This window comes from Halyomorpha halys, unplaced genomic scaffold (genome assembly GCF_000696795.3).
Source record: "Halyomorpha halys isolate HHAL.00 unplaced genomic scaffold, Hhal_1.1 Scaffold643.1, whole genome shotgun sequence".
Classification (NCBI taxonomy): domain Eukaryota; kingdom Metazoa; phylum Arthropoda; class Insecta; order Hemiptera; family Pentatomidae; genus Halyomorpha; species Halyomorpha halys.
This window is the reverse complement of record NW_027112666.1, coordinates 131,848-142,797: the sequence shown is the minus strand read 5'-3', so window position 1 is coordinate 142,797 and position 10,950 is coordinate 131,848. Positions and strand designations below refer to the sequence as shown.

General features: G+C 34.3%; 1 protein-coding gene across 1 annotated transcript in view; it reads right to left on the bottom strand.

Annotated features, from left to right (window-relative positions):
* The window catches only part of LOC106684984 (suppressor of lurcher protein 1), a gene marked incomplete at its 5' end in the record, with an annotated part of 64,845 nt that overhangs the window by 16,290 nt on the left and 37,605 nt on the right, over nucleotides 1-10,950 (bottom strand). The window contains 1 exon segment of the mRNA XM_014427400.3: nucleotides 383-442. Within this exon segment, the coding sequence (XP_014282886.3) occupies nucleotides 383-442 (60 nt within the window).

Sequence of the window (10,950 nt, the reverse complement as noted above, 5' to 3'; positions counted from 1 at the left end):
TATATATATATATTGATATTGAGTTTGAGTATATAATTGAAATTAAAAGGAGTATAAGTTAAAGTTTCAAAAATGTCTATAATTCTTGTAAAATATACCATCTAATCCTCCCCTTTTACCATCCTACTTAGGATTATTAGATGATTCAAGACACAATGGATTAAGGATGGCAAGTTTCTTTTTTATCAGTCAGTTTTCGTATTAATGAAATAAATTATATTTGAAATCCTCTGAAAAAAACTTAATATTATATATAAATTTGTCCAGTATTTTATGTCATATTTTCACTCCTTCAATATCGGAGAAATCGTCTGGAATCCACAATGAAATCAACCATTTCTCCGAACTATTATTCGATTTATAGGATATATAATTAACTCACCTGACGTCACCTTTCTGGAAGTCTAGCTCCTCGAAAATGATTTTCACTCTCTCCTTTGGCCTGAAAAATGCGTTAGCAATGAAATATTTTTATTAAACAAAGTTAAGTTTGAAGATTGTCTAATGCAGCGGTTCCCAAAGTGGGTTCTACAAGCGAATCCCACTTCTCAAAATATTACAAAAAAATAAAATAAATAAATAAAAACAATTAAAATCAAAATAGCAAATATACAGTACATTCCAGAATTTACTTTGTCGTGCTTTTTATTTTCCAACATGCTCAGCAGCTCTTAAGGAAAATTATGGCGAATTTTTTATATTTGTTTAACTCGACAATGGTGCAACGAATTTATATAAGCCCGAAAAGGGTGTGGAGATAAAAAAGGTCTAATGTACAGTGCCACGTTTTAAGTTTTATTTGATGTTACTTAAAGTAAATTAAAAATAGTTTTTTTTTATTCAATTCCTCCTTTTTGAGTGATTAAAATAAAAATAATTGGAAAAAATTGAGCCTACTTTTATATAAAAGCTTTCTGATATTTGATAAAATAACTTTCAAGAATTGTAACTTGACCGGAAAATGTTCCTATATAAAATTCGATAATATTCTCTCAAAAGATTCATACAGGATAGCTCGAGAGTAGGAGAAATATGAAACTTGTATGATAATGTAGAAAATAAGTCCATGTTGATGCGTAAATTTTTTTTTTTAGATTTACATTCTGCTACGTGATTTGAAGAATCCATAGTCGTTGAAAAACGAAGAATATCGTAATTGTTCAGAAATGAACATATTGGAAATAAGTTTAATTTTGTTGTTAGAATCAAAATTTATTGGATTATGTATTTTTTTTTAATGCAGGTATTTAAAATTATAAAGTATTCTTAGAGACTATAAAGTTTAAAAACCCACAGTAAGAGGAAGATTAAGCTCTAAACTATTTCTGAACAAATTGCTTACACCAAATACTGGCTAAAGACACAATATTTTAAATATGAATAACTGTTTTCTGGAATGATAATTTAAAATGTAGTATTTCCGAGGAAATGCGGAAATATATTCTTACTTCTACCAAATAAATTAGGTTCCCAAAGATATTTTAGTTTAGTAAGACATGTTTTATATTTTTATTTCTAACTAGTATTATTAATAGAATACTTCGAGCCCGCGAAAATTCATGTTAATGGATACATCTATGCGATTCAATAATAGTCAGTTATTTTGAGTACAAGAAATTATTAAACATAGTTTTTCCCAAAAAATAATAACAGTATATTTTACAAAATATCAATAATATTCTCGATGTTATCGGTTATGCATTTTCAAAAGGATTAATTAAGTAATTCTATTAAAATTTTGTAGAAAGTCTATAAAAATATTATTTAAGTAAACAAAGCAGTAAATCTTAGCAAGTTACATCTTTATTATAACTGTAAACCTCAGAACCTAAAAATGTTAATTTTTTAACTAATTAAAACGATTCAATGATAATAGTCCGGTGAACAGTTCAGTAGAAGTTTTAGATAAATTACCAAAGTTTTTTTTTTCCTACGCCACAGGAAGTGGGCTATTACGCCATTTTCCCTCTCGCAGTCCAATACAATTTTACTTTTTTTTTAGTTGGTCCGCATCCTGCTCAACATCTTCTAGCCCAATACACGTTAAAAGATGGTCTCCATCCATTTCTCCCATGTTGCATAGAGGACATTTCGTGGAATCTACGATGCCAATTCGGGTGTTTTTGGAGCAGAACATGTCCTGTTACTAACCGAAAACAAGCCATTCCCTCAGCTCTGCTAAGATTGCCGGGGATTCGTTTATCCTTATGCAGTAGGCTCTCCCACTTCTTTCCTTCCGCTTGAACTTTGTGTCTAGCACTTGTTCTGTCCTTACAATAAGAGCTAATAAGTGATTTCACTGTTCTGTAGGAAAGTGGTAGAACAGGCTGATTCTCTACACAACCAAGCGTAGCCAACTTGTCAGCTTGCTCATTACCATCTATGCCAGCATGGCCTGGTATCCACTGCAGAGCTATAGCCCTTCCTCTTTTCTTCATGATAGCAGCCATGTTTCTACACTATTCTTCCGTGGGTGACTCTGCGGCACATGGTGTTGTTAGTTTTTGTATTACGGCTTAATAGTCGTTGAAGATTACCGTGTTGTCATTGCATTCAATAGTTGCTTCCATCGCGAAGCAGATATGGGACCTCAGTCATTCATTCGCTTTACGATAATCCAACCAGTGTTCCTCTTGTCGCATAAGCTTTACATAAAGACACAGAGCAGATTTCTTCCTCCTATCCTGTAGTCGTTCAAGACCTGCTTGGAGTTTCATAGCTGTGGTAGGAGTCGATTTCACACCGCCTGTGATTATGCGTAAGGCTTGATTTTGAACTTTGTCTAACTTTTCTAACGCTGCTTTGGAGGAGGTTATTAAAAGTTCAGTTCCATACTCCAGATTAGGCCGTACGTAAGATTTGTAGGTCGTACTAAGTACGTCTTGGGACGCTCCCAATTTAGTCCCTGTTAGCCTTTTCATCAGCTTAAATTTTGATTGTCCTTTCTGAGTTACTTTATGGATTTGTTTTAGCCAGGTCAGCTTAGAGTCGATCGTGAATAGCTTGCTTTATCAGTTCTGGTTAGTTCTTCGCCTTTGAAGTATAAATGAACCTCATGTTTTTTTGTACTAAGGCTAAACACTTGGGACAGAGTTTTTCGTGATTAACTGTCATTCCATTTTCTTTCACCCAGTCGTGTAGCGTGTTCATGACTTTATTTAGAGTTTCTTCCAGACCACCCTTACTAGAACTTGTTCCCCAGATAGCCAGGTCATCCGCAAAAAGAAGTGCTTGTACCCCAGGGTGATTAATCATTATCCTCTCAACCAGATCATTAATCATTATGTTGAATAAATAAGGACTTAGGACTGAGCCCTGTGGTACGCCTTGTTTGGTTTGCCAATAACTGTACACTGAACTACCATAGCGGACCTTAATAAACCTCTGTCCCACGAAAGATCGAATCCATGAGAGGAAATTGCCATCTATACCCATACCTTTCAACTTAGTAATAAGTTTTTTCCTCCATACGTAGTCGAAAGCAGCTTGGAAGTCAATAAACACTGCAAGTGTATGTTGTCTTCTTTGGAAGCCATCTTTCACTTCCTGTGAGATTCTGATGACCTGCTCAACCGTGTTTCTCGCCTTTCTGAAACCCGCCTGTCTGTCTGAAAGAAGTTTTTTTGGCTCAAGATATTCTTGTAGACGCGCTATAACCATTCGTCAACCAGTGTGTGCTCGTGAGAGAGATAGGCCTGTAACCGTTGATTTCGTCAGCTGGTTTTCCATTTTTTAAGATGGGTAGTACCTCCGCTTTCTTCCATTGTGCTGGGACATGGCTTTTCTACGTAAAATTTATAAATCTTAAAAGGATATGTTTAGCTTTCTCTCCCAAGTTTTTCAAGAATTCAGGCAATAGACCGTCTGGACCAGTACTTTTCCCCATTTTTAGTTTGCTCAGAGCAACATCCAGTTCCAATTTTGAAAAGAGTGAACAGAAAAGCATGCTATTATCTAAATTTAAGTAACCTGGATTCTCAAATAAGTCTTGGTTTTTTATCTTTTCTGGGAGAGTAACATTACTGATCTTGCTATAGTTCTTGCAAATACTTCAACTATATCCTTCTCAGTAGTAACCAACTTGTTCCCTATTTTAATAATTACTAAAGTTAATTAATAAATTAAAGATATTATCATATTTTATATAATGTAAATATTTTTTATTATTAGTATATATTTTGGATATCTTTAATTCATAAATTGATGATATCCAAAATATTGATTTATAAAACATTCGAAAATATACAAGCATCATAAAATCATATATTTTTAATATTAATTTTTTTAAAAATTTTTTAAATATCTAGCTGACCCGGTAATGCTTCGCTATTACGATATTTGAATATGTATATAGATTTAAATAACACAATTGATTGTTTGATACAAATTATTGTACTTAGTTATATTAAAGATATAGTTATACTTTATTATTATGATTAGGTAAGATAAATTGAACCAATAGATGCGATGAAAATCGTTTTTAGTATCTTAAGGAAGAAAGGTTGAAAGAATAGACATTCAGTTTTCCGATGGCTCTATTAAGGTAGGAATTGAATAAAATGCAGAGGAGTTATGATCGATTATATCAACTATAGTCACTGAAAGAAAAAAAAAATTCTCCGGATAATCTCGGAGTGAAATATTTCTAATTTTTAATTTCTTTAAAAATGGTATTTGGTAGTTTGAGGCGACACTAAAAACAAATATGAAATGCTTTTTTCATTAAAGAAAAATTATTAATTCATTTTACTCCAAGACAATTTATTTTTTAAATATTTTTTGTGAATATAATATATATTTTAATTTAATTATTAATATTGTTTTCTTGTTACTCGGAAAGATACAAATCGATTGGTGTTCATTGATTGAAAAAAACGCATACTTTCTGAGCTACAAACCAAAAACGCTCAATTTTGTTCATAATTTTTTTTCTGCTCAAGAATTCTGGAATTTCATTATCTTTAAAGCTTCCCATGATGAAAGGGGACATTTTGAAAAAAACTACGCGTAAATCGGTTCACTGATTCAAAAGTTTATTGAGGACAAATATTCGACCATTCCCTTTTATACATATAGATAATCCATATTTTAGAATAACAATATTTCTATGTTAATATATTTAGTAGATAGATAACTGTATTTATTTTACATTCGATATATCTGTGGCTCTGCTACAGCGCCCTACTGGCATTACACTTTTGTACTGGCATGAAAAAGTGTAGCGTCCCGATATGCACCTAGCCTAGATATATCCGAGCCCACATTAAAAAACAATGTTGTTCATTGACAATTTGACAAGTGTATGAACGATTTCACTAACTGTATATCCTCAGAGGGGCGTTATACCAGAACACCAGACCCAGTATTTTGCTGTCGACCTTTTTAAAAGTTTTTCCCCCAAAAAAACCTCAGATTAAAAATTTATAAAAGCGCCCCGCCGTAACGCTGTTCGGATGGATGGTATCGGTGTGACCCGTAGAAGAACCCTGGCAGAAAATTTTTCCTAACGAAAATTAATGGTCCTTCGACAGGAACAAATGATGTTGCCTCCCCCACCCCTTTCCCTACCTCGCCTTTAGACTTTAAATAATTTACGACCCGGCATAGTGCGGTAGACTAGTGTCGTATTCTCAACTAGCAACAGATCAGCTGTCTCGTTCACTCCTCCTATCAAATTAGGGACTGCATTGTGATTATAATATCGTAGATAAATAGCTAAAGTGGCGTATCTGCAAATTTCTGAGAGAATTGTATGAATCATAGTTGCAGATTTAAAGTAGCCTCTAATTTATAATTATAATGTACACCAATCATTCATATTGCATATTAAGGAACTTGTAGTTACTTCATTTATTCAGTCAGTTATTTTTAATTTCACTTACCGATATATGCAATATATCGTAATAGTAAGGGGAAGTAATGCGATCAATTTCAAAGTTATGCAAAATTTCGATTTAGTTTTCAACAAAAATACACTTTTTGAGTTCTGCTGAGTCCAAATAACGAAGAATGTGTGAACAAAAAAGAAAAATCGTTCGAAATTGAAATAACATATTTAGGGAAAGTATATGCATAGGATCTTACAGCAAGGGCTTCGTTAATCGACCAATCTGAAGTGCCACTTGCATCGATTTTACTGATTAAGCTAATAGGGTTCAAATGACAAATTAAAAAAAATCTTTTCCTCTGAAGTACTTTTTTTAAATTTAATACCAGATCGGTGAAAAAATACAAGAAAAATGACGAGGAGAAAAAAAAAATAGAAGTTATGTCAAAAATAGAATCGTTAACTACGATAACAGGTGTCCTGCAGCAGCCTGTGTTTCCGTCTTCGGGTTGAGGTTGGGTATCCCCTCATCAATCGTTTTTTGATGTAACCTTCCATTGACTCCATTTCCAATTCCCGATGCAGTTGGCTATTTCTCATAACCCAAGGAGGATCCAATGCGATTCTGAGGGTTTATTTTGAAAAGATTGTTGTAATTATTTCCTTTTCGTAAAGGATGCCTCTCCTGAGACTTCAAAGCCGTACATCAGAAGCGGCCTGAGAATTGTTTTAAAAATAAGAACAGTGGTTTCTGGCTTTAATTTGAATTTTCTATTTAGGAAAGGATATAGCATTAATAACTTTGCGTAAGATTGAGTTAGTTTGATGTTGATATGGTGGTGATTACAGATAAGGCGGCGATGAAAGTGAATTCCTAGGTATCTTGCTGTTCGCTGGCAGGATTCCATTTCACTTTTATACCTTTGAGGATTAGTTCCGGTGAGCTGTAGAGTAAAAACTTTTGAAGTACATTTTTCAATGTTCAGACTTATGATCCATTTAGTGAAGTATTGTTCTAGTTCATTAAGATGGCTTTGCAAAGTATTTCTAGCCAATGTTATATCATGATGAGCGAACACTGTATCGTCACCGAACGTAGCTATGGAGGTATGTGTGGACTGGATGATGTCAGAAACCTTGATGCCTTATCAAACGCTTGTTGGAAGTCCAAGAACGCTACCAGGGTGTGAAGTATTTTTAACTTTACTTAATTGGAATAAATAACCAGTTCCAATTTTTAACTACAATAATAAACAAAAAATACGAATAATGGGATCGTAAAAAGCCGATATTGCCTAACCTCTTCCGATCGCTTTCATACGTACACAACTTTTGTCCAACTATTATATTCTTCGCGGGTCAAAGTTAATATTCGTTATTTTCACTTCCAGAAACACTAATATACAATTTTTCGTAGTAAGTAAAATTTATGCCATGCAAGATTTTTGGAATCGTGAAAAGAATAGAAAACCACATTAAAATAAAATAAAACCCATGATAGGTATGCAGATAAGCCAGTTTGGTTTTGTACCGACAATACATTATATTGTTTATTTTGTAGTAGTAGGTTTTCGATAAAATTAAAAAAAAAAAAATAGGTTCTGTTCTTTTTGATTTTTAAAAATACAATATTAAAATCTTGAATAGACTCTTTCGTATAGTTCCAAAAGTTGAATAATTTTTTTTCATTGTCTATCACATTCTATCATATAAATTCAGATATTGGTAATAGAGATAAGAGAGAAAATTCCCACCTATTTACAAAGATGAAATAAAAAACATAGATAAAAAAAATACATTTAAAACTGAATGTATTTTTTTTTTTTTTTCAAATAAGATAACATCTTAAATACATTTATTTCCATTTAAATGCAGTTTGAGGAACTCCGAACCGACCTTATTCTCCCACTTGTGAAGGAAAAAACAATAATCGGGAAGATCCCGGCGCTTTTTTCTGAACCACGAACCTTGACTAATAAATATGGAGGTTGAACTCTTTGGGTGATGGATTCCATTATTTTTAACTGCCATCTACATTGATTAGCAGCTAACTGTCAATTTTTTTTTAATTTCAATTTATTTATTTAATTTTTCTTCCGAGATTGAAAATGAAGTGTGAAAAATATAGTTTTATAAAAATATATTTAGCTGAAATAAAAGATATGTCGATTTATAAATAAGCGCAATAAAATAACTGTTTAACTTTTTATATTTATTATTTATAAATCTTTAATCGCGCTATTTTACTATTCTTTTTTTAATTCGATTTTAATTACTTCTCATACAACTTATGATCGTTTTAATGAGGCCCAGTTCTGTATAACTCGTTATAAAGAAATTAAAAATTAAGGGCCAGAACCTCAATATAGCGAATTTTTAGCCATCGGAACCTCTATTCAACGAATCCTTCAACACAATGAATCCCTGAATATGACGAATTCCCCAATATAACGAAGTACTTGAATAGTATATATTCCTTTTCCTATATAGATGTTTTAGATATATATTGATTATTTTGAGGTTATTTAATATCTCTATTTAGTGATAGTCCTGGGGAATTGTATACGAGCTGTTGAAGTAAGATGTGTTAACTCTTTTTATATTAATGCGACTGTTTCTTCCTGATTCCTTGCAAGGCCTGAATAGTGAAAACGTTCTGGTTTTTTTTAAAACTTAGCAATGATCATATATTAATCTTTTTGTTTAAAATTTGTTCTGAATTATTATCAAAGTTTTTACCACAATTAGTGATTTAAAGATATTAAATGGATAAATTTAATTAGACTTTTGTAGAATGAGGCTGAAATTTAGTCATAGAGTTCTGATCAAAATGAAGTTTAATATTGAACCTCTGCCTGGAAATTTAAACCATTTCAGGAAATTGGAATCAGCGAGGGAGGAATAGCTAAAGCTGCAGACGAACGCCAGGATTTGGCGAACCGCTATTGGTCGACCGAAGAGGGATCGGGCCAATGGCAGAGCGATAAAGGTGAAGGCTTCGGGACTCATTTCAGCGGAACTGATTCCATTATCGGGCTGGCTGCGATTCTTTTCGAAATAAAACTGATTAGCCGTAGTTTGGAACCCCTCGGATCTGTGACTGCTTTGGAATTAGGTTGATCTCATTTGAATGAAGACCCGTCCAACCGGAGGTGGCCACCGGCCCGTTCACCTCTCGTCCTAATCAAGGTATTAATCACAATTTGTGTAGGCGGTATAAGTTTTTTAGATTGTTTGCAATTTTTTACTAATTAACCATGGAATAATAAGCATATAATAATGATTTATATATTAATCCAAACAATTCCAAAATAAAAAACTTCAAATTATGACACTGTATATATTATATAAAATAATTATTTACTTATAAGATTGTAAGCCTATTACGTTATAATGTCACGAAACCAATTTTTTTCTTCATGTCTAAAACGTAAAATGCAAATGAATCTTGTATTCTGAGGAAATATTTTTTTTTTTATTTCCTGTATCAATGGAAAGTATTAAAACGAAACACTTCATGTTAGTTTGATTTATCACCAGTACTCAAAATTTTTCAAGCTGATATTAGAAATAACAGCATTGTTGGTGAAAATATTGTAAAATAGAATTTGGACTACATGCCTTGAACATAAAAGAGGTGTTTATCAAATTTGATATATCCACTTGTGTAAAATTATAATTTAATATGTATCTTTCTCACCGTTTTCAAATTCAAAGTACATTTTAAATATTGCTCGATTTAACTAATTTAAGTCTCCTCATCGCGTTTTAAGGAAATATTTCAAAAGTGATATAGGACCCACGCTCTCTGGGGGTCATAGTGGGGCGGGTCTATCCGGGAAGGATTGTCTTTTTTTTGTTATGTTCCCCTCTTGTGAGATTGTAATATGTCGTACATCGACCAACTTACTCGCTATAATTTTCTCTTTGAAAAGTCAGATAAGTAAGGCTACCAGGGGGGGAGTATTCCTGAAATATTGTTTTCCCAAAATAAATTCACTAATCACTGATTTCTTTTCACGCCGTTTACCAATTTCGGGCGTTTTTTAAATTTAGCTCGATTAAACTATCTTGAGTCTCTTCTTCCTGATTTAAGCAAATATTTCAAAATATTCAAAAGATCTATCTACATGTTATATTATGAATCTAACATTAGTCGCCGTAGAAGTAGGGGACTTCTCACCGCCGGTCCTCTACTGTTCGTCGTTTTTACGGAACCAGTAGTCGCCCTCAAGCACCCAGAGGCAGTAGTAGCAGCCTATGTAGATGATATCGGGATCTACGCCTTCAGCATGAGTCCGAAGGCAGCCCTCGAACTTACCGAAAAATGCTTCTGATACCATCGTAACTGCACCGAAGAGGGACGGCATCAGGGTGAACTCTGCGAAGACGGATGCCTTAGTCATGTCCTTTGAGAAGGGCATTAGAGGAAAACTCCCCCAGCGGTTCATAGATGATGGCGAAAGCCGAAGGATCTCGAACACCATCCTCTACCTCGCCATGACACTTAACAGGCATCTTACCTTCTCCAGTCACGTCGGGGAAGAGACTCATACTGGCCCGGTTGAAGTCCTACAGGCTCTACCACCTGCTCACGTCACAGCAGATCTCACTTCGGCTAAAGTTGAAAATTTATAAAGCAATCATCCGCCCTACTCTGCTCTATGGTGTTTCGCTCCTGCGACACCTCTTCAAGACCACGCTGAAAAAGCTGCAGAGTTTCCAGAATTCCCTCCTTCAGCGAATAGTCCGAGGAACTTCACTCCAAAGAGCCAGGAACAGTACTATCCATGATGAGCTTTAGCTTCCCTCTGTGCCGGAGTCCATAAGCCGCAGGTACATCAAGACCCGGGAGGTGGCAAAACACTCCCCCCTTCGTCGACGTCCTCGCCGAGAGAAGGTCTTCGGGGTCTGCAGCCTGAAATCATCTTAACCCATCTCACCTTTGACCCCCAGTGGAGCGGCTCTCCCCGTCCTTTATACCCTCCGGCCAGGGGCTCCTGGGCTTTGTATTGTAACTCCCGCCTTCAGCGGACCCAGCCAAACCCCATATAATGCCAAATGGCAAAGGAAGGGCACCAATACGTTTTTATATACTTGGGTATACATTAATATTTTTATAT